Below are 25388 nucleotides of genomic sequence, written 5' to 3'. Positions count from 1 at the left end.
AAAACAAACATATTGTGTGAAACCCTCCAGCTTTCACACTGAGACTGCGGGGGAGTTGTTTTTCTGGAGCTTTACGGGCACTATTTTTTAACCCAAAAGCACCTGAAAAACGCCTCTGTGTGAAAGGGGTCTTGGGTTCTCGGGATTCAAATCTTCCGCAATATACTGTTCAAAATATCTGATATGCTAAAAAAGACTGGCCTTCTTTCCAAATGCCTGTAGGAGCTTCTGATACACAATCTCCACATTTCCACATTTTTTTTTTTTTTTTTTTTTTCCCTTGGACAAAGAACATGTTTGTTTGATCTCCAGCATGAAACCTACCCAATTATTACCCGTTAAGTCCGCCATAGACAGTCTGTCTATAAGACAAAAAAGAACAAATGAGTCCTAAAGATATACTAGAAAATGCATTTCCTGGAGAAAATGCTTGGGAATGCTGAATAGCATCTCCCTATCTGCTAGCTGCCTGTCCCCTGAACACACTGTAAAAAACCTCTCCTCACTATCTGCCCGAGTGAGAGACAATGTGAGAGAACCCTTCAAACAAGCCTTAATAAATCCACAACAGTACATGCGACTTCACCGTTAGAGACACGCGGCCATTGTGAACGTATTGGTATAAAATTTATATTGATAAACTTAAAAATGTGGGCATGTCAGTGATTTAAAAAAGAAGTTGGCTGTGCGTTTCGCTGGGAAATGTGAAGAATTTTATACAGGACAGTCGATGGAATAAAGTGTAGAACTTGTCATTTGGAAGCTCAACCAGCCAAAAGTAAAAGGCGTATCACAAAACTGAGCACATTGCATGAAACTAGACAAAAATTTCTACGTTTTGATGTATAAATTGTGTATGACAAGTAGATCTTGTGGGCGTGAGAGCAATTTATAGAGAAGGAACTAAGATAATTTTTTTTTTTTTTTAAGGCTCTGTGCTCCCCAATAGACACTCAGTTTAATCAATAACATTTCCTGAAATGATCACTAAACTTAAACAGCTTTTTCACAAAAACTGTAAAAGATATGAAACTGAAAAGATATAGCCAGATAGCTGAATATTTTGTGAACATTTTAAAGTTTGTTTGGCGTCGGTAGGTGAAAGTATGAAGGAGCTGAAACTTTTGGGAGCGGAAGAAGATTTTAAGGATTTGAAGTATGCTCTCATTCACTTCAATGATAAAAAAAAAAAAAAAAAGTGTTTTAAAAGCTTAATATTTTAAAAAGTATAAATAGTAGAAAAAAAGTTGAAAAAGTCCCATCATTAGCTGAAAGAGCTGAACGTTTTAAAAGTTGAATGGTTTAATAGCTGAAAGTATGCAGAAGTTACGCAGAGCCAAAAAACGTACGGAATAAAATTAAGAATAATAATAATAAATAAACGAACAACAGTAGTGGGACTGCTGAAGCAGTCCAACTAATTGGGACACACTCAAATCAGAGTGCGAGCGAAAAGGTTTTTGGTGTTTGCCACCCAGAAATATGAAAATATAGAAAGAGCACTCCTATGGCCACATCTGTATGGGAATTTGGTATAAAAGAAAAAATAGGGCATAAAATAGCCCAAAGGTTAATTAAGGGAAGATGTAGGAGCACTGTTTTTGTTTGTCAGATATATTGCTTGAGGATCTTTGAAGTTTTTTTTTTTTTTTAAACAGCAGCCCACAGACTGGTTACCTTTTTTTATTTTATTGATTTGGTATAATAAGTGCTTATTTTAACTGTGCCCTCAAGCGCTTGGTGGTTTCAATTTATTTTTTATTTTTTCAATGGGATTTGTGTCTAGGCCATGCAAGGACATTCACCTTTTTCTCCTTCAACCCCTCTAGTCATGTTTGCTGTGTGCTTTGGGTCATTGTCGTGTTGGAAGATAAACCTTTTTCCCATTGACCACTTTCTGGCAGAGGGCAGCAGATTTTCCTCAAGAATTTGATGGTATTTTGCCCCATCCATTTTTTTCTTCTATCCTGACAAGTGCTCCTGCCCCTGCTGCAGAGAAACACACTGTTTAATAGAAGACTGATGCCAAGTCAGTTCCAGGTACTTGTGTGAGTTGTCTCCAGCTATTGTCCATCGACTCACCCATGCAACGGTATAGGTTAAAAAGATTTTTTGCTTTTGTATGCCCTACAGACCACTACCAAAACCGTTATTTACCCCCCTGTAGATTGTTGTAGGAACTTCTAGGTAAAGTTTTGCACCGCTTAAAAACTAGAGGCAAGGCCATGGACCGCAGAACAGCCATGGCCCTCCTAATAAACTCACTGCTAAATTACCTAATATTCTGAATTATTCTTCTTTTTAATTGTTTGAAGGACACAACCATCTGTAGATCTTGATTACTACCACCTGCAAAAATTGGACACTATGTGCAAAAAAAACCTCTTAAGGAGTGGCCCCTGCTGTTGGCCTGCTTTTGGATCTTTGTAAATCCCCCCCCCCCCCCCCCCCCACAAAAAAAATTAGCCATCCAATGCATGTAGTTCTTTGCCATGGCAGATTTGTTTGAAAATGCTTTGCTATCACACACACAACCACTTGTGTGAGCAACAGAAGTGCATGTGGCCCACTGGTTCTCACCATCCGGTCACCATGTCCCCCTCCACAGGCTGGTGGCACCCTGATTCTGTTAAGAGGTCACCTGCTAGCCTATGTCGGTGTTCTCCATGGGTTTCCCTCATAACCTGGGTGGTATGTAATCTGTATATTGCCTGTATTATCTATCTAGTGCATGTATAGTGCTTTACTACAGGAAGGGTTCGCCAACCTGACATCCATCTGGCAGGGGTCAGCTGTCCACAGTGCCCACTAAGCAGCTGGTAAATTGAGGCAGTTGCTAATATCTTGCTGTGGGGTTTTTTTTTGGTTTTTTTTGCCCTGCTCTGATGCACTTCTGCCCATGCCAGTTGCGTGCAACCAGATCCAGGAGGGGACTGTTTCTTGGCTGTAGGTACTCTGCTAGCTACATGTGTGTTGGCTTCTGGTGCTGCCTGTGGGCAAGTGGAGTATCTGCTGAGTGCCGCAGGTATGCTTTCTGGGACTACCTGCACCCTGATCTGTTAAGTCATAGTAGGTTCTCTGATATTCTTGACACGACTGGGAGGATGTCTGGCCCCCCACTGAAGAGCTGTTAGAGCAGATGCCATTGGTTTGCATAAGCTGCAGCCTTGCCCTTTAGAGTGTTTAGTCTCCTGTTTGACTTCTGCATGCCTTCCAAAATGTCTCACAAGTCAGCCCTCGTTGGTCTCTGTGTCTGATACTTTCAGGACCCTGGGCATCCCTCTGTCCTATTGGGGTCTTTGCCATGGCCATGGATGGCTAGTTTCCATATCATGCAGGCCTTGCAGTGTCCTTCAATGAAAGGAAGAGCGAAATGGATTTTGTACTCACTGAAAAACAATTTTCTCTGCATTAATTGAGGGACAACCATATTTCTTGTTATGTTGCCCACTGCCTATTTAGTGTTATCTTCCTTCAGCCGACTGAGGCAATATATAGCAAGTAGAGGGTTGGCCATCAGCATGGGTAACGCTCGGGCTGTATTTTTGTCTTTTTGCATCTAGCGTTCTACTCATGCACATGGCAGTATAATCCAGCGGTCAAGATCTACAGATCTTAGCTATGTCCCTCAGTAAACTCGGGAGGGGGATTTTATGTTGAGTACAAAAATAGATACTGCATATTCATATATGTAGCAGAATCTTAATCTCCCAGCTGTTTTTTGTCTTTAAATTATTCCAAGCACTGCGCTGACTTGGACGAGTCGAATGATTAGTTTGTACCTTCCTTCCCTTTTTTCTTTTTTTTCCCTAAAAATAACCTGTCATACTTGCCTTCTCTGTGCATGGGTTTTCCCAAGAGCAACCCAAAACCTCCTCTTCTCGGGTCCCACGCCGGCACTCCTGGCTCCTCCAGGGTGCCCCAACAGCAAGCGGCTTGTTCTAGGGGCATGCAAGCAGGTGCGCTTCTGAACTGCGGCTCTGTGTGTTTATTTGCACATGGAGCCATGGCTTGGCCCCATGTCTACAATTCCTGATTGGCTCACTGGCTGTGATTGACAGCAGTGGGATCCAATGGCTCCCGCTGCTGCCAAAAGCCAATCTGGAGTGCGTGGCCCCAGAGAGTTGGGGCTCTCAAGGACATTTCTGGATCGAGGGGGGTGCTGCTGCTCACAGGTTTTTTACCTGAATGCATGAAGGTAAAAAACCTTGTGCCTTTACAGCCACTTTAAGTATTACATATTTTCAGACATTTTACAATTTATGTAAAAACAATTTGATGTAAATGTCACTTTTTTTTTTTTTTTTCTTGCCGTTTTTATACATTTTGAGAATTATTTGTCTTGTATAGATATGTATCTGTGGTCAGTTTATAAAACGTGCTTAAAGTTTTGACCTAAAGACTGAAGTGATGAGCTTCGTTAGATTTGTTGAGTTTTTGTAATTTTTGTATAATTTTTGTTTTACATGGTTCTACAGTAGGTAGCCCCTTAAAATAATAAAAAAAAGGGGTTTTTGGATATGGAATTTAGTACTTGCCACTTTATCCCCACTTGAAGTACAGACTTGAACACAATCGAGGGGTAAAGAGTCTTGTGCAGTTGTTGTTTTAATGTCAGTATTTGCATATGATCTTTGGGGTACTTCGGCGACACATAAAGTAGGTAGCCAGCGACTCAAAATTTATCATATGCGTTGAAGCATTGATCAGCCTGATGTGACTGGTGTGCTTAAGAAAGCAGCACAATCTTTCTCTCTGGTGTGTCTGAGGTGGAAACCTAAAGCATGTATTATTAGGATTAAGCAGGTAAGGTCAACAATTTCTTTTAATCTAGAAGTAATCATAGTGTAGAAGTCAGTGAGAAATGTGTCCAACCTACGCTAACAAAGTATCTGCTTGTCCGATCCCTGTTTTGGGTTGCAAAATCTTTGACCTAACGTTGGTTGCATAATATTAGAAAAGTTTTCCTTCAGAAAACCAGTTTTAGAATGGGTATTCTGTAACGGTATACTTATTATGCTTTGTGTGCATCATAGAAAAGTAAAAAATTAAGACTAAAGCCTAAGCCCATGCCCTGTTAGCACGCAAACAGTTGGAACGCTCCCACACGACTACCCCTCACCAAATAAAAAATAGGACGGGCTGCCTTCTCTCTCACCCTCAAGACATAGCTCATGCCTTTTAGGAGTTCTACATGGCCCTATACAGTGACCCTGAAATCCCGCATGTAACATTAAAATTGCAGACCAATATCACAAAACAAATTTGCCGGTGGGGAGTGCTCTCTCAAGGCAAAAGGGCATCAAATATGTCTGAAACACAGACTTGATATTACTAGAACCTCCAGGGGGCGGAGCCTTCCTTGCAATCCTGGACAGCAGATGGCCAGAAGGATATACTGAGGCCGTGTATGGAAATCCCTAAAAAATAAGGGGGAGTATACTCAATTGTAACTAAAATAAGAACAAGGAGTGTGTCAAATTTAAAGTGTGTGCTGTACCACCACGTGTGTAAAGATTAAATATACCTGCTAGTATGGGAAATCTTGCTGGTGAGGTTAAAAACCAAACAAGGTGATGAGTCAAAGTCAGCAACTACAAAAAATAGATAAATGGGTCACATTAAAATATATTTTGGTAAGAGCCTCAGAAAGCATATAGTAGGCACTATTTAATGATCTGGGTCAATAGAAAAAAATCCCAACGGAAGGGAGACAGAGATGGTCCTAAAAAGACTTCTTGATTTTACCCATTCATTTGTATGTGGTGGCAGCGGTGAATGGTGTAGTAGTAATAAAGTTTTACCTTGCTTGTAAGGAGAATAAAAAGCCGGCCGCACGTCCCAACACCCAGCAGATAAGTGCTGGATATGAAAGTGCGCCGGCTGAGTACATATAGGAGATGGTCCCCAATCAGCTGCTGCATGTAATTGCAATATAGTGAAAGAGACAAAAATTAAAAACCCATTTGGAAAATTTTTAATAAAGAGATTCTCATCAAAAAAGGCCAAAAATGTATACGCGATAAAAATGCATTTGAGGCTGGCAAAGCCTATAAATGAAGTCAAAATAAACACAACAACAAAAGAAATTTAAATGGGGGATTACATCAAAACTCCCACCAAAAAACTTCCCTTATCCCCCCTCCAATTTCTCACAAACAAAAATCAACACTAGGCACTAAACGCCAGTTCCATGGCGATCAAGCACAAGATCAAAAAGCAAGTCCTAGATAACACACTTCCTCACTTGATTCCTTCACTACCTGAAACATCTTTGAATCGCACTAAATACACTAAAACCACTTTTGCTCTCTACCTGTAACTTCTATGGCACCTTCCAATTCACTTGATTCTAATCTGTCTTTTTTTTAGATCGGATTCTAGCAGGCGTCAGCCCGACACCACCAAACCTCAACACATACACACAAGTAACTCTTTGAATTCTCCAAAAGAATCCCTAACACAGATTAATTCGGACCTAAGTATAATCAATTTATCTTCACATATCCTTTCTGAAGAAGAGATCTCAGTTTTGAAAAAGGGATTAAATTGTTGTCCAAGTCAGAATCTAGACAAGTTTGAGATATACAAAGATCTCCAATTGTTTACCCTCAAATTAATTCTTAAAAAACTGTATCATAAACAACAAGGGAACGTAGATCGCACCCCCCAAGAAAATAAAGCTTTGGATCAGCTGATCGAGCTCCTAGAAGAGAGCGATACAGCGGACCTTATTGATTCTATTGATCTATCTCGAATCTTACAATCCATTGAAGAACAGGACCATTATATCCAAACTAATCTAAATCCCTTTTAAAGAAAAAATCAGATTTTTGTCCATCCCCCAGTACCAGTCCGAATGCAGCGGCATTTCTGAAGCTAGTAAACAACGATCTGGAGAAACTAAAGGTCAAAACCAGGGGTCCCACAAATTTGAATAAGAAAGAGAATTGGATGCACTCAATTCACTTGCTGAAAACAAACAAATTACTATTAAACCTTCAGATAAAGGTGGAAATGTGGTTCTTCTAAACAATGAAGACTACATTAACACATGTAAAAAAAATTTTAACAACCACAACTGGTACCGACAAATCCCGGTAGATATCATTGAAAAATATAACAAAGAATTCTACTCTCATTAGTAGAATGAGAGTAGAATTCTGCCTTTCTAAATAATTTAATTAGCAAACAAATGTGGAATTTCATCAGAAACAATTTTCCGAAGGTTCCCACATTTTACATACTACCTAAAATTCACAAGAATCCTACAAATCCCCCAGGAAGGCCCATTATTTCAGGAATTGGCTCAATCAGCAACAATGCAAGTAAATTTAGTAGATGAATTTCTAAGACCATATGTAACATCATTACCATCCTATGTAAGAGACACTGTCCACCTTCTACAAATAATAATTGACGAGCTTAATATCCCTGATCATGCCCTTTTAGTCACAATAGACGTAGAAACCTTGTACAGTTCTATCCCACATGATAAATGTTTAACAGCTGTTAGACATGTTCTGCATCTCAATTCTACGGCAGATCCTGTGTACAATGAATTCATTCTCACACTGCTGGAGTATGTCCTTGGACACAATGTTTTCACCTTCAATGGCTCCTACTACCTCCAGGTGCAGGGGGTTGCCATGGGGACATGTTGTCATGTTGTGCCCCATCGTATGCCAACCTGTACCTGGGGGAATGGGAGAGGATATTCTTAGCAGATGAAAATTTGGCTATCTACACTGGTTACATCGATGACATCCTGATGATCTGGGACGGGTCCCGGGACATGCTCTTTTAAGAATGAATAAGAATGATTTCAATTTGAGCTTTACTATGTTGTATGACAAATTGCATAACTTTCCTGGACGTTGAAATTCATAGGGGTAAGGAGGGCAATCTATGTAGCAAACTATATAGAAAGGCCACAGCAGGAAATACCATACTTCACACCACAAGCTTTCAGCCACAACCCCTTATTGACTCGATTCCCTATTCTCAATATCTAAGAATAAAACAAAGTTGCACTGACGAGGAAGCCTTTATAAAAGAAGCTGCCAATCTACCTGACAGACTCCTTGCAAGAGGATATTCACATACTTCTCTAAAAAGATCCTACAAAAAAAGTCTTGACGAAATCTAGAAAGGATTTATTATATACTACCAAATCACGAGAAAATACTAACAAGCTAAGGATCATTACTAGAGTCAACCAACAGCAACATCAGGTTAAAAAAAATTATCGAAAAATATTGGCATATGTTAACTCTAGATCCCTCTTTGGGAAATTTTGTCCCAGAAAAACCTATTCACGTTCAGAAGAACCACTTCCATCCGTGATAGGATAGTTAGCAGTGAGTTTAAAAATGAATCATTTAGGGTACACTGCAAATTGAAAGGCACATTCATGTGCGGTATATGTAACTACTGTGTATATATATATATATATATATATATATATATATATATATATATATATATATATATATATATATATATATATATATATATATATATATATATATATGCTCACGCAAAAAAAACCCCACTCTCCCCAATGGAAAAGTCTTTGACCCAAAACATTTTGCTAATTGCAGGACTCATGGTGTGGTCTATATGCTACAATGTAGCTGCAGCTGTTTTTATATTGTGAAGACGAAATTAGAATTTTGGAGGAGGGCTTATAGACATATCCGCAGCATGCAAGTATGCAACCCCGACCTCCGGATACATCCCACTCCAAGGGGAGGGGGGGACTGGAATAAAACCCTCCTCCATATGGAACTGAGATGGATTTACGACCTAAATGCAACAATGCCCCCAGGCCTAAACAAGGCTATATGTTTCAAACCATTTCTCGAGGGCTTCTCCTCCTGGAGGGATGGAGAAATAAGCTTTCCTTTGGTGTATCCATTTCCCACCATATCAATTTAAGATAAGCCCTTCTGTTTGGATAGAATTACCTTAATGCCCCCCCTTTGCCTGGTTAACAGCTCTGTATTGCCCTTTTAAGCGATTCCGGCACCTGCTCCTTGTCACTAACACCACACATTGATAGTGCAGATATTAATGCATGATTACGAATATTTATAGATAGGTCATTGAGATAATGAATACTCTATTTTTATTTCCCCTTTTCCTGATATATGCACTTATTCAAAACAATTCCTTTGTTACCACCCTTATGTAGGGACAATACAGGCATTAACACAGGGATAGGCATGGAGGTGGGTGTACCTACTAGGATAATCAATATTCCGTCCTGTCCTTGTGTCAAATCTATTTAAAGTATCAGCATATAGGCTTGATACCCTTACTACTATTTTTTGATACTTCTACCACATTTGTATTACTAGATCACCTGTAATACTTGTTTTTTGTTGATGTACTTAACCATCTGTACCAATTGTCGATGTTGGGACTTCCTCTCTTTCAGGGCACCAAGACACAGGCTATTTTTCTTAATTGTTATTTTTTTCATTTCATTATTTGGTTCTACTGCCTTTTTATAATGTAGGTGCCAATTTATATACATTCATTTTTATTGCCTTCATATTTTGTGTATTTCTTCTGCAGGAGACTTTCTTTGCATCACTCCTGGTGCTTCAGCTGACCACTAGGATTGCCCGGAACACAAAGCCGCCTGGTTGTATAACCTAGGCGACGCTTTGGAGGCTAATGGACATTTACATCACCGCCCACGGCCTCCATTTTGCCACTCCGGCGGCGCAGTCTGCCGGTGAAGTTTACTGTGTCGGTGGGCCGTGTGTGCGTGACTCCACTCTGAAGTGCAGACGTTCGCGCATGCGTGATGGGGGCCGCGCACACCCAGCTCAGGGGGCCATCCCGGGATCTCCCAGCAATCTCCTCCTCAATATCAGCTGTTTGCAATTACTTGTAGCAGCTGATTGGGGACTATCTCCTATATATACTCAGCCGGCGCACTTCCATATCCAGCACTTATCTGCTGGGTGTTGGGATGTGCGGCCGGCTTTTTATCCTCCTTACAAGCAAGGTAAAACTTTATTACTACAACACCATCCATCGCTGCCACCACATACAAATGAATGGGTAAAATCCAGAAGTCTTTTTAAGACCACCTCTCTGTCTCCGTTCCTTTTGGGATTTTTTTTTCTATTGACCCATATTAAATAGTGCCTACTATATGCTTTCCGAGGCTCTCACCAAAATATATTTTAATGTGACCCATTTATTTATCAATTTTTTGTAGTTGCTGACTTTGACTCGTCACCTTGTTTGGTTGTTAACCTCACCAGCAAGATTTCCCATAGTAGCAGGTATATTCAGTTAAGCAGGTATATTCAGTTAAGTTACGCGTGGTGGTACAGCACACACTTTAAATTTGACACACTCCTTGTTCTTAATTTAGTTACAATTGAGTATACTCTCCCTTATTTTTTGGGGGGATTTCCATACACGGCCTCAGTATATCCTGCTGGCCATCTGCTGTCCAGGATTGCTATGAAGTCTCTGCGGTTCTAGTAATATCAAGTCTGTGTTTCAGACATATTTGATGCCCTTTTGCCTTGAGAGAGCACTCCCCACCGGCAAATTTGTTTCGTGCTATTGGTCTGCAATTTTAATACTGTTACAATGAAACATTGAAAATCCTTTTACCGTTCAACTCTATGTAAGTGAATTATCATAATAATTAAACATCTAATTATGTATGTTATGTTGGCAATATCCCTTCACTTTAAAATACTGATTTAATATTTGAATTATGCTTTAGATGAATTCCTCCTTCCTCTACACCCCTGAAGGATTTTACCGTACCCCGAAACGCGTTGGGTGTAAGGAGGTCTTTTCAAAAAATCCCTCATTTATGGTGATAGCGATGAATTGTACTGTAGTGAATCAATGTTTCACTTTATTTTAATCAGGTTTAAATAAAATTGTTGTTATATTACTCTTGCATATTTTTTAGAACATTATTAGTTGCCTAATAAGTCCACTTGGGGGAACCCCCTTTTTTCGCTTTTTATATTAGATGTGGCACCTTTTAAGCACAGATTAGCCATCCTACTTTCTGATTCGTAGAAATCCGGTTATCTGTGGGGTCCCGGTGCAGGGAAGGGAGTTTAAATTGGCACTTTTCGCAGACGGCATCATACTCACCCTGACTCAGCCTAGAACTTCACTGCCCAACCTACACGCTGAACGCGATCTCTACAAATCCCTCTCTGGCTATAAAATAAACGCGACTAAATCAGGCTCTCACTATTAACATCCCAGCAGCAGAAGTACAACACCTGCAGCAGTGCTTCCCTTATCACTGGAAGGCGACATCCCTGAAATATTTGGGGGTTCAGATCACCCCGTCTTATGCCATTCCATACCAAGCTAATTTTTCCCCCTGTTCCGGCCCATAAGGGACCTTCTACAGAACTGGAAGGTCCATCATATCTCCTGGGGAGGGTGGCCTCTGTAAAGATGACCATCCTCCCCAAACTCCTTTTATCTCCTCCAGACACTGCCCATTCCAATTCCATATGCAGACTTGAGAAAACTCCAGGTGGTCTTGGTGCGCTTTGTCTGGAACTATAGGAGACATAGAATACCTCGCTCAGTCCTGACGGCTTCCTGCTCCAACGGAGGGTTGGCGTTTCCCTGACTTAATTAAATAACACCAAGCAGCTCAGCTGCGTGCCTTGACCTCCTGGTTTCCCCAACGATCCTACAACAAGTGGAAAGAAATCGAAAAGATATGGCTTGCACCCACACACCCAAACGGCCTGCTCTGTAATTCGAATGCAGAGGTGGACTCGGGCCGGCTTTTGGGACCTATGCTTCAACTTTGGTCACTTTGGCGCAGCTCGAGCACATAACCTGGGCTCAGAATGGTCTCTTTTAACCTCCTTCCTTTATGACCCTAGGATGCCTGCTGGTCTCACACGCCAGATGTATTTGCCCTGGGCGACACGGAACTTATTTCACTTTGGCCACTTGGTGCACCCTTGCTCATGCAAGATGCTCTCATTCACTGAACTCAAAAAAAAAAAAAAATTTGAATCTACCTTGCCAGGTGTTTTATGGGTACTTGCAAATAAGACATTATGCCCAATTGTCGCCCCGAATCTCCAATTTTCGGCGCCAACCCCCTTTGAGAGCCTGGTGTTGGAGGGATCCGCACACCGAGGTTTAATTTCAGATATATATCGGCTGCTAAACTCTTACTCCATCCCCACCCAGGGTAAACGTGCATATATGCTTCGCTGGGTAAAGGTACTGGGAGAGGAGATCCCAGAGGCGACATGGCATACGATCTGGTATCAGGCAGCATAAAGCTCTTTTTGCACGCTCTACAAGGAGAACGCCTATACAATTCTCTACTTTGGTACCTGACACCAGATGTTCTCCACGCTATATATCCCTCCAGCTCGGATAGGTGTTGACACTGTCAGGGAGCTAAGGGGACCCTATATCGCATCTACTGGACCTGCCACAAGATAGTGCCTTTCTGGACGGAAACGCGGCTTTTATTGTCCCGCCTTCTGGGAGTACAGGTTCCCAGGACCCCAAAATCATTCCTCTTAGGAGTTTCACCCCTGCAGATTCCCAACGTTCAAAAAAATTGCTTAGACATGTCTTGACAGCTGCAAGATGCCTGGTTGCCCTTCATTGGAAACGACATTCCCCACCCTCCCAGGCAGATTTGTATACTAGAATAAAAGACATAGAGCTGATGGAAAAAATGACAGCCAGATTACAGGATAGACTGGAAATGCATGACAAAGTTTGGGACGAATTGGCACAGGCGAGGGGATCCGCCCTGAGCTGATTGTCGAGCCTTCCTATCTTCCCCCCTCCTTTCTCACCCCCCCCCCCCCCCCCTATCTTTCTATTTCCTGCTGTTTCCTTTCTTTTTTGGGTTTTGTTGTCTATAGCAGACCCTATTTGATAACTAGCAGTTTTTATGTGTAGCCAGCAACGACCCCCCTATTGTCTGTTTTATTGTTTACTGTTACTCGATATACACTGGCCCTATTGCTGTTATACTGAAGTCTGTGTATTACAGTGTCAACTTCTTGTCTCTCTTATGATCAATAAAAAATTATTTGAAAAAAAAACAAAAAACTAAAGCCCAATTTAGTCTTCATTAATTATTACTGTAATACAATCTGTATAAATGATGGCTTCTTTATTTATTTTTATTTTTTTAACAGTCCTGTTTGCCGCAGCAAAGATTAAAGTGGTGTAAAAATCAATTTTTGTGCTCTAGGTAGAAACTAAAATGACAGATATTTTATATATATATATTTGTAAAACCAAAGTAGATAAAAAGTGGACGCACCTGAGATCAAGTCCTAAATTATAATCAATAATGTAAACAACCTAGATACAGTCTAATAAAGTGCAAGTTATGTAAGTGACTAAAGTGACATATATAATCTTCAGACTGAATGGATAAAGTGTACGCAAATAAAATTGTCCAAATGGTAGACTCTTCAAGTGAATATAAAAGTGCAACTAGCATCCAACGAAATCCAGGCTCCTGTAGTAGATAGCTGGTGCTTTCTTGTCTGTGCAGCTGGTAGTTTCTCGTCTGTGCAGCTCAGCAATGCATGGAAAAAAGGGGAAGGTTTCCAGGTCCAATGCCGGTGTATAAAAGGAAAGAAAGGGGGCCTAGATCCTGAAGTATGTTGAAACTTGAATCCATTAAATTTAAAACAGACCGTTTGTTTTTATATGTTTTAACCACTTTGCGCCCGCGCTATAGCCGAAAGACGGCTACAGCGCGGACGCCAATTGCCTGGAGGGCATCCCTGGACATCCTCCTGTTTACTTCCGCGATACGCGCTCCCGCGGGCGCGCATTCGGGAAATTCTGTGCTGGCCGTGTCCCTTGGACACAGCCAGTCACAGATCGCTGTAAATGGCCAATCACAGCGGCCGTTTACAGCACGATCGGAGCTTCCAATGGGAGATGATCTCAAATGTAGACATATGAGATCATCTCTCATTGCCGGCTGTCTGAAACAGCGTGTGAGGAGGGAGAGCTAACGGCTGCAGCGTGAGTGTCAGAAAAAAAAAAGGAAAAAAAAGTGAACACAGTACATGCCAGTGCCATCTGTCCCCACTGCCACCTGTCAGTGACATCTGTCCCCAGTGTCACGTGTCATCAGTGCTACGTATTAGTGTCTTCTGTCAGTGCCATGTCAGTGTCACTTGTCATTGTCCTTGTGCTCCAGGGCCTTCAAAAGTGTAATAGGTGGTCAACAAGTTTAGATGTGTAATTTATGCTCCCAGAACACTTGATGGTGCTCCCTGCATGTTGGGCCTCTCTATGTGGCTAGGCTGTAAAAAAGTCCCACACATGTGGTATCGTAATACTCAGGAGGAGTAGCAGAATGTGTATTTTGGGGTGTCATTTGTGGTATATACAAGCCATGTGAGAGAAATAACCTATTACAATGACAATTTTGTGGGGGGGGAATCTTAATTTTGCAAAGAATTGTGGGAAAAAATGACAACATCAAAAAGCTCACCATGCATCTTACTAAATACCTTGGAATGCCTACTTTCAAAAAAAGGGGGTCTTGTTCGGGTCGCAAGAAATGAGATAGGCCGTCAGTACATCAGGTGTGATCAATTTTTTATGATTTGCACCACAGCTTGTAGACTAACTTTCACAAAGACCAAATAATATCCACTAATTTGGGTTATTTTTTTACCAAAGATATATAGCAGTATAAATTGTGGCCAAAATTTATGAAGAAAAATTAATAATTTGCAAAATGTTATCACAGAAACTAAGAAAAGTGTGAGGGTGGTTTTTTTTTTTTTTTTTTTTTTTTTTTTTTTTTCAAAATGTTCGGTCTTTTTTCATTTATAGCGCAAAAAATAAAAAACCCAAAGGTGATCAAATACCACCAAAAGAAAGTCATTCAAAATGTGAGAGCGCTGAAAGCTGAAAATTGGTCTGGGCAGGAGGGGGGTTTAAGTGCCCAGTTGTCAATTGGTTAATTTGAATACCAAACGGTCTGTTTTAAGCACTTTTATATTCGGACAGCTTTTTTTAATTGCGTGCACTTTATCCATTCAGTCTGAAGATTATATGTGACTTTTTTTGTTACTTTTACAATTTTCACTTTATTAAAATGTATCTAGGTTGTTTACATTGTTTGATTATGTCAGAGTTAAGGTATATAGAAAATCCGCCCCCTCCTATACCCCAAACACTGTGCTAATGGAAATGAAGCCTAAATCTGAGCTGCTGCTTAAAATGTATAAACCCTAAATGCAAAAATTTGATTCACCAAAATCTAGCCCCAACCAATAATGAATTCAAATAGCAGCGCTAAATAAAACCCTAATCATAAATAAAGTGAACCAGTGATAAAATCACTCCTTCCTACTCTTGTGCATCAAAATAATGTGATCTATATCCACAAATATAGTGCGCATAACCAATTAAGCGAATACCATAACTGTGCACAAAAAATGTGTATGTATATGTATATATATATATATATATATATATATATATATGTGTGTGTGTGTATGTGTATGTGTATATGTGTGTATGTATATATATATATATTTATTATTATTATTTATATATATATTATTTATATATATATATAATTTTATTATTATTATTTATATATATATTATTTATATATATATATAATTTTATTATTATTATTTTTATTATTTATATATATATATATATATAATTTTATTATTATTATTTTTATTATATATATATATATATATATATATAATTTTATTATTATTATTTTTATTATATATATATATATATATATATATATAATATTATTATTATTATTTATATTTTATGTGTAAATCAGTGTAAAATAAGTCCACAAATGTGTAATTAATCAATGTCCAAAAATATTGATCCGTGACATGATACAGTGCAGATCTTCACTTTAAACACTCTTCCACCGCACCTCTGTGACTGTGAATTCACTCCCCTTAGGTTAATAAACTCACCAGCTCCCTTCGCCCACACTCTCGTGTTGGGCCACAAAGCTTTGTCCCACACAGAAGGGGGAAATAAATGGCCTCCAATAGTTCACCTTTTACATATCCAGAGTGTAATGATAAGGAGCTCTCTCCACATGAAAAAAAGAAAGTGATCCAATAGTGCAATAACGTAATGATTTTTATTAAAATAACACACTCCTCCACCATTAAACTCACATCTTTAAAATTCACTTCAAGCTCAAAACAGCACAGCAAGCTGTCACAGCATAAACTCCAAACAGTAAAACCAGCGTATGGTGGTCACGGCTGACCCAGGTACTGCGCTCTCTGATACCAGTCTCACCCGATCCCTGGTGTTTGCTAGGACCCGCTTCCCCACTTCCTCGTATGGCGCTCCCTGTCACAGCGTCCTACTTCATACGTGTTCGATTGCCGTATAGCCACGCCCCGACATGTTTCATCATGAAGACTTAATCATGGGATTGGCTATACGGCATGGCAATCATTCCTTTATACCCTCCGCTTCTAATCCGAGCGGAAATGACCTTACTGCGCCTGCGCGCTCCCTGTGTCCCCGCTCGCACCATACATCAATATTACAGTGCAGCCGAGCGTGTAAGACTCCGTTAACCATAGTGTGTGTGTGTATATATATATATATCGAGAGAGAGAGAGATCAAAACATTTAATCAAATAACACTAATCTGTCATATAGTGAGGATTTCTCCTCCACATACACTTAAAAAACGGGCGATTTCTCCCTTATACAAATTAAAACTACTTTAAAACGGAGGGATATCACTCTCTTAAACAAGTGGTTAGATATAAATGATTACGTAAAATTAATTACTGCTGCCATATCATCGGGTGAATCTACATCATTAACCCCATAAATAATACTACATCAAGACTGCAAAAGAAAATTAGTTATATTCTTACAATCCGAGAGGGGAACAGTAATTCTCTACTTCTCAATATTAAACATTAATGCTTATATAAATAAACCATGTAGCCTCCTCACTTATTTACCAAAATTCATTATAAATTTAAAAAAAAACATTTAACTCGATACTTAGGAATTAAAAATACCGGCATGTCACCTAAAGTACCATACACAGTCAAACCTACATCCTAATCTCTTCATCTCCTCCTCCTCCTCCTCATATATACATTTAATATACAATAGGACTCACTAAACCATGAACAACAGAAAAAGAGGGAGAAGGACAGAGAGGGGGAAAGGGAAAAAAGGAAAAGGGGGGGGGGGGGGGGGGGGTGAGAGGGGGGGGGGAGGGTGAAAAGGGGGGAAAAAAATGTGGGGGGAACGACGAAAATATAAGTCATGTCTAATAATTATTGATGAAGCTGTTAAGATCCAATTCTATATTCAAGCCTTTCGGAAAAAGACATTTTAACAGGAAAATCCATCGAGTCTCTCGTTGGGATAAATCCCTCACCCGATTTGAGCCCCTCCAGGTCGGATATACTATATCAATCCCACAAAACTGAAGAAGACTGGGATCCTGATCATGTTTTTCTTTAAAATGGAGGGACACACTGATATTTATTTAAATCCATTTCTAATATTAGATATATGCTCAGAGATTCGCACCCTTAGCAGTCGCTTAGTGCGCCCAACATAAAATAGACCACAGGGCACCACATCAGATACACCACATACGATGAGTTGCAAGTGATGAACTCTCTTATTTCAAAGGTCTCATTTTCATAATTGGTAATGCTCTTCATCCCTCTATTGCTGGTCCTAACTGTTCTACAACATACACACTTCCTGCATGGGAAAAAAACATTTAAATCTATTTTTATTGAGGGGCGACCAGGTGGGTCAAGGATCTTTCTCACCACCCTGTCTCCAAAGCTGGGAGCTCTTCTATAAATAAACCTGGGGAGTTCTGGCAGAACTTCCCCCAAATGACGATCCTTACAAAGGCTATACCAATATTTCTTAAAAATATCTTCAATTTCTTTATACTGACAATGATAATTCGAAATAAATCCCCACTGGCGTTGTTCATTGGAGGTAGTAATTTCTTTTTCTTTTAAACACTCTTCCCTTGGGATACTGGCAACCTGCTCTATAACTCTGTTCAAGGAACCTTCCGAGTATCCCTTTTGCAGGAAACTCTCCTTTAATATGTTGGCCTGTGTGTAATATTTTTCCTGTTCAGCGCAATTCCGGCGGATCCTCAGCATTTGTCCCTTCGGAATATTCTTGATCCAAGCAGGGTGATGACCACTCCTGATGGACAAAAAGCTGTTTCGATTAGTTGGTTTGAAATACACACATGTGCCTAAAGAGTTACCTCTTTTCTCAATTGTTACATCTAGGAAGTTAACACTTGTATCACTCACTTGCGCCTCCAATCTAATATTATTTCCATTGGTATTCAGGTACCCCAAAAATTCATCCAAAGATTCCCTAGACCCCTCCCAGATAAATAGGAGGTCGTCTATGAATCTTCGGTAAAGTCTGAGTTGGGCCAATCGTCTACTGAATATATATCTGTCTTCCCACTCAGCCATAAACAGGTTGGCGAGGCTGGGAGCATATTTATCTCCCATAGCCACGCCAACCTACTGAGAGAAAAAGTGCCCATTCCACCAAAAATAATTGTGCGACATGCAGAAGGTCAAGGCTTGACCCAAAAAAACGCTTCTGCACGTCGGGAATGTCCTCTCTCCTACTTAATGCCCAATTCAGCGACAAAGATGCATCCTCATGCTGAATGATCGTATAGAGCGAGGCCACATCGGCCGTGACCAGATAGGTCTCGGCCGTGGAGTTGAGATGGATCTTACTCAAATGTTGGAGAAGGTCAGTGGTATCTCCTAAGATGTGACCTTCACACTGGGCTGGAGAAATTTGTCCAAATATTCTCCAAGCCTCGCCGTTACCGATCCTATCCCATTCACGATGGGACGTGCTGGGGGTAATTTAGCATCCTTGTGGATTTTAGGTAACGTATAAATTACTGGAATCCTACAGGCACTTGGAACCAGATATCTCCTTTCTCTAGAGTTTAGGGCACCAGTGGCATATCCCCACTCCACCAATAAGCTCAGTTGATCCTTATATTTATCCGTAGGATCAGTAGTGAGTCTCTCATGTTGGGGGACCGCTCAACCTATATCAGTGAGTTGTACATGGTAAAAGGTCTTATCCATGATAACAACCCCCCCTCCCTTGTCGGCTGGGCGTATAATAATGTTGTTCCTCTTTTCCAACGATCGAATTCCCTCATTAATATATTTCGGATTAACCTTCTTTCACAGTTAATTCTTCTATATCCTTCAACACCAGATTTTTAAAAACTTCTATATAATGATTGCTAGAGTTTTGGGGATTAAATACAGACTTATTCCTTAAGCCGCTATCCACTTTCCCCAAGGATACCGCGACACTATCCCTGGGGGCTACCGGATGGCTCAAAAAATATTTTTTAATATTCAGAGTCCGTATAAATTTATGTGTATCAATAAACACTTCAAATTTATTGAGCATTTTTTTGGGTGCACATTTAAGACCCAAATTCAGTATGTTCTGCTCTTTCGGATTTAACTTTACCTTGCTTAGATTGTAAATACCAACATTTATGTGTCCCTCATTCCTTTTCTTGGATTGTTGACGTTGTCCTGCTCAACATCCCCTTCGTCTCTTGGTGGTAATCTCATTCCCCTGTTCACATGTTGCTGTGGGCCATTCCTCCCTCCCCTGTTGTTCATTGGGTGACTCTTTCCTCTCGGTGTCCCCCCTCCCCTCCCTCTCCTCCCTCGCTGTCCTAAAAAAGGTGCAGGGCCCTGTTGGTGATAATAGGATCCATTATACTCCTCATCCAAGGGAAGATATCTATTGTATAAGGGAGTGGGACTCCCACCATCCCCATAGTTGAAAGGTGGGTAATTTTGATATGCATCATGACCTTGTGGTGGGAAACATCCAACAGGATGATTAATTCTAGATAACTGTGGTTCACGCCATTCCCCCTGATTGTAATTCTGTTGGTAATTCCCTCTCAAGGGTTGTTCCCTCTCACATTATTTTGATACACAGGAGTAGGAAGGAGTGATTTTATCACTGGTTTACTTTATTTATGATTAGGATTTTATTTAGCGCTGCTATTTGAATTCATTATTGATTGGGGCTAGATTTTGGTACTTTGTTTGATTAGAATTTAGGACTTGATCTCAGATGTGTCCACCTTTTTATCTACTTTTGTTTTTTTACAACACCTTCTATCTATCTATCTCCTCTAATATATATATATATATGTGTGTGTGTGTGTGTGTGTGTATGTATATATATATATATATATATATATATATATATATATATATATATATATATATATATATATATATATATATATATATATATATATAATTTTTTTTAACTCTATTCATTGTGTTGGTTTTTGGTTGACCACTTAGGTGTTTGCAGCAGCTAGTACACTCATTCCTATAGCCACAGGAGGTAGCATGGGGATAATTCATTTTCTTATTAAAGTGGCATTGAACCCAAAAATGTAATGTATTGCAGCTTGCCAATCTTTAGATGAGTTGGCTGCGTCAGTTTTTTTTTTCTTAGGCATTTTTTCCCTCTGTTTTCACTTTGCAATCTCACCTGGCCTCCATGATTGATCACATGGCTAGCATTAGAGGGAGATTCCATGGATGTCCCCCGCCCCACTGTTTTAAGAAATGGTGAAGTGGAAAATGGAACTTCACCCCTAAAGGAAAGTTAGGTTGATCCTCCTCCCCCACCCCCTTCCACTTATGGAACTTAGTTTTTGGGGCGTGGCGGGTAGTTTTGTCAGGTACCCCCTCCCACTTCTGCTGGAATCACCAAGGTGATCCCAACAGAAGTTCTACCCCACCAGCAACCTCCTGGGACGCGTCACAAGCCCCAGGAGGCTGCCGGACTATTTAGAGTGCAGCAAGGAGTGTGTAGTGGGGAGCCAGCTGTGAACACGCAAAGAGTTAACAGCCAGATTCCCCACAGTCCACATGGAGCCTCTAGGGACCCAAGGACTAGCAAAGAATCAGCCTGGTTGAGGACACTACTGGATCCCTGGACAGGTAAGTGTTGGATTTTTTATTTTTTCAAAAACGACTGAATCCTTTTTTTTAGGAAAGTTGTAGGGTTAAATATAAAGACAAATTGCGGCTGTTTGAAAAAAAAAAAAAATCAGAATACTGTATGTGGTTTTGTGGAATTTAGCTCTTCTTTTTTTTTTTTTTTTTTTTTTTTTTTTCTCTTTTCTTTTTTCCCAGAAATTAGCTTGAATGCCAGAGACCCCATGTCCAAGATTTCTGTTCTTCGAAAAGAGGATGTAAAGCCTGAATGGAGACTGCCGGCAATAAAATATCAATTTGTCACAAGGTGGTGATTCAGTAATTACATGATTTTCCTTGCATATTCATCTGTACTCCTGAATTTCATATAAGAAACCCTGTTTTAATGCTTTTTTTTTTTTTTTTTTTTTTCTTGTTCATTAGTTTTTGGTCAAGGTTTATAATACAAATAAGAGGGGAACACAAGCTACATTCAGAGATAATTATACATGCCAATTTATATCACAAGTTAGTGCTAGTGATGCACCGAATTTTCAGCCGCCGAAACATATCGGCCTAAAATGGCTTTTTCGGCAAAATGCAGAAAAGAAAATCTCGACGAAAATGGGGGTGGGGCCCCATCCCTGGTGCTGCCCATCATGAGGGTGTCCTTCTGGCGCGGCGTGCCGCAGTCCTCTCCTCTCCTGTCCTGTCCTCCCCTCCCTCCTCGCCGCGATCTCCGTTGTGTCACGGAGCTTAACTACACAGACTGCAGTAACAATGTCCCACCTCCTGTGACAGACGGCACACGGATCCAATGGTGGGACATTGAATCAGTATGACGTGATTACAGGAGGCGGAACATAGTTACTGCGACCTGGGCAATTCAAATGCAGCTCCATGACACACGGAGATCGCCGCTCTGTTTTGGGCACTGGCAAGCTACATGATGGGCACAGGTGAGGCTGCATCTTATGGGCATATGTGGGCTGCATCTGAGGGGCAAACGCGGGCTGCATGAAGGGCACTGGTGAGGCTGCATTGATCTCTTGTATTATGTCTGCAGTCTCTGACCCTCTCCTGTACTATGTCTGCAGTCTTTGACCCTCTCCTGTACTATGTCTGCAGTCTCTGACCCTCTCCTGTATCATGTCTGCAGTCTCTGACCCTCTCCTGTACCATGTCCCCAGTCTCTGACCCTCTCCTGTACCATGTCCCCAGTCTCTGACCCTCTCCTGTACCATGTCCCCAGTCTCTGACCCTCTCCTGTACCATGTCCCCAGTCTCTGACCCTCTCCTGTACCATGTCCCCAGTCTCTGACCCTCTCCTGTACCATGTCCCCAGTCTCTGACCCTCTCCTGTACCATGTCCCCAGTCGCTGACCCTCTCCTGTACCATGTCCCCAGTCGCTGACCCTCTCCTGTACCATGTCCCCAGTCTCTGACCCTCTCCTGTACCATGTCCCCAGTCTCTGACCCTCTCCTGTACCATGTCCCCAGTCTCTGACCCTCTCCTGTACCATGTCCCCAGTCTCTGACCCTCTCCTGTACCATGTCCCCAGTCTCTGACCCTCTCCTGTACCATGTCCCCAGTCTCTGACCCTCTCCTGTACCATGTCCCCAGTCTCTGACCCTCTCCTGTACCATGTCCCCAGTCTCTGACCCTCTCTTGTATAAAAAAAATATTTTTAAAAACGGTCACTTTCGGTATCAGTGCTGTTTCGGTATCAGTGCTGTTTCGGTATCAGTGCTGTTTCGGTATCAGTGCTGTTTCGGTATCAGTGCTGTTTCGGTATCAGTGCTGTTTCGGTATCAGTGCTGTTTCGGTATCAGTGCTGTTTCGGTATCAGTGCTGTTTCGGTATCAGTGCTGTTTCGGTATCAGTGCTGTTTCGGTATCGGTTTCAGTTTTCGGCCTAGTGTATTTTTCATTTTCGGTATCGGTTTCGGCACCAAAAAACCCATTCGGTGCAGCCCTAGTTAGTGCCATTATCAAGTCTGTACAGTTGTTGTACATACACCGCTGAACTGTAAAACGCCAGGGCTTCTGCTCTCATTAATTCAGCTAGGCGAGCTAGCTAGCTTAAATCTTGGGAAGGTGATCTTACCTCCAAGAATAAACTCTGCGGCATTCCCTTTTGAAGGCAAGCTCTTATTCAGTTCCTCCTTAGAGGAGGTCCTAGCTCGTTCCTCTGAGAAGAGTAAACGGTTTCCTCCTTCCCAAAGGGATAAACCCCAGAATAAGAGGCCTTTTCGTGGCTTCCAAAGCAAGGCTAATTTTAAAGCCAACAGGCAAAGAAGAAATGGTCTTTGTTAAAAGACAAAAAAAATCCCCAGTGACGCCGGGATAGGGGTAGGAGGAAGGTTGTCCCATTTCATCAAGGAATGGGCAGAGATTTCCGACAATTCCTTTATTCTTCTAACATTGTAAAGGGGGTTACAGGTTGGAATTCAAAAGTCATGTACCAATCTGCCAGAGTCACCGAAGGTTCCTCAGGTTTGCTGTTCTCATGGGAAACGAGCCAAGTCACTGGCAGTTCAATGCCCTTCCTTTTGGTCTCTCAGCAGCACCCAGAATTTTTACAAAAATCATGGCCGACGTCATGGCTTTTTTTTTTTTTTAATTCAAAGTGTATCGATCGTCCCATATCTAGACTATTTTTTGATTTTTGCTTGAGACAGAGTCCCTTGTTCAGGATCTGCAGTTGGTTTTGCAGACCTTTCAGAAATTGGGGTGGAAAGTCAATCAGCAAGTCTTGCCTGGTGCCCTCCCAGATCATACTTTTCCTGGGTTATCTTTTAGAAGATTTTTCTTCCCAAGGAGAAGATTTTGAACATTCTCTCTGTGCAGGCCTTCAAGTTGCTCCCTCAGACCTCCCTTCAGCGGATCATGCAGTTGCTGGGGTTGATGACTGCAGCCATTCCTGGGGTGCCTTGGGCCCAATGACACTCCAGACCCCTTCAGGCTTTTCTTTTACTCCATTGGGATTGCAGGAAGAACTCTCTAGATCAGCTGGTACAGCTGCCAGGAGAGAATTTTCTCGATCTCTCCTGGTGGGAGCAACAAGAACATCTACAGGGAGGGAAGTATTGGGCACAACATTCTTCAGTAAAAATTACCACAGACGCTAGTCTGTGGGGTTGGGATGCTCACTCACAGGACTGACAGGCCCAGGAAGCCTGGTTGCCAGAGGAGGCAGGCCGCTCCTCGAATTTCAGAGAACGTCTAGCTGTGGGGTAAGCTCTTTTGTCTCTGGAAGAGAGGGTCTATTCAAAAGACCTATTAATTTTCTCGGACAATGCCACAACTGCTGCGTACCTAAACAAGCAAGGGGCACTCGCTCAAAGTCGCTTCTGTCATTAACACCGCAGATTCAGTCCTGGGCGGAGATCAATGTCACTTCAGTCAGGACAGTCCACATCAGGGGGTCAAAAAATGTGCTGGCGGACTATTTGAGCAGGGTGAGCATTAGTTCCAGCAGTTGGGAACTACATCAAGGCATGTTCCGGGAGGTAGTGCTAAGATGGGGTCTTCCCACAGTGGATCTTTTTGCCTCCAGTCTCAACAGAAAACTGCCAGCGTTCTCTCTGGAGAGAGAGACAGAGTCCTTGGGGATGGATGCTCTCTCCTTCCCGTGGGATTTCACTCTGGCTTAAGCCTTCCCTCCTTTTCCCCTCTTAGCTCTAGTAGTTTGGAAAATGATTCAGGACCGGGCAGAAGTTGTTATGATTGCCCCCTGGTGGCTCAGGAGGAGTTGGTTCTCCTCTCTGAAGGTCCTCTCTGTGAATCTTCCCTGGCCCCTACCAGTTCGGAAGGATCTGCTCCATCAGGGACCGGTGTTGCATCCAAACCCTCAGACCTTCCAATTGATGGCTCCTTTTGAGCCTTTGCATGAGGCTTCCCTGAAAATTATTTCTTTGAAGATTTCCTTCCTTTTGGCTATTACGTTGGGGAGAATGATTTCTGATCTAGAGTCTTTCCTGTAAAGACCCCTTTCTGAGGATTCTAGAGGACAGGGTAGTGATTAGACCTGATCCTTTCTATTTACCCAAAGTTTTTTCCAACTTTCATAGGTCCCAGGAGATAGTCCTTCCTAGTTTCTGCACCTCTCCCAAGAATGCGGAGGAGGAAAGGTTTAGTCTTTTAGACATAAAGAGATGTCTTCTGCTTTATCTAGAAAAGTCCAGTGGTTTTAGGAGTTACTCCCAACTGTTGGTTTTGTTGGCCCCAAGAAGAGGTCCAAAGCGTCTAAAAGTTCTATTGCTAGGTGGATTAGGGGAGCTATCTGTGAGACATACAAAGCGTCAGGTCGCACCCCTCCTAGATATAGGGCCC

The 25388-nt window shown here is 41.4% G+C and overlaps 1 protein-coding gene across 2 annotated transcripts in view; it reads left to right on the top strand.

Moving 5' to 3' along the window:
* Window positions 1-25388, top strand: part of RADX (RPA1 related single stranded DNA binding protein, X-linked) — a 167323-nt gene that overhangs the window by 61203 nt on the left and 80732 nt on the right. For both annotated transcript variants that reach the window (XM_073599299.1, XM_073599298.1), the window contains exon 4: window positions 21273-21381. In XM_073599299.1, the coding sequence (XP_073455400.1) occupies window positions 21273-21381 (109 nt within the window). The remainder of the gene's footprint in view (window positions 1-21272; window positions 21382-25388) is intronic.

The sequence above is a fragment of the Aquarana catesbeiana genome, linkage group LG09 (assembly GCF_042186555.1).
Source record: "Aquarana catesbeiana isolate 2022-GZ linkage group LG09, ASM4218655v1, whole genome shotgun sequence".
Lineage (NCBI taxonomy): Eukaryota > Metazoa > Chordata > Amphibia > Anura > Ranidae > Aquarana > Aquarana catesbeiana.
This window is presented reverse-complemented; position numbering and strand designations above follow the sequence as displayed.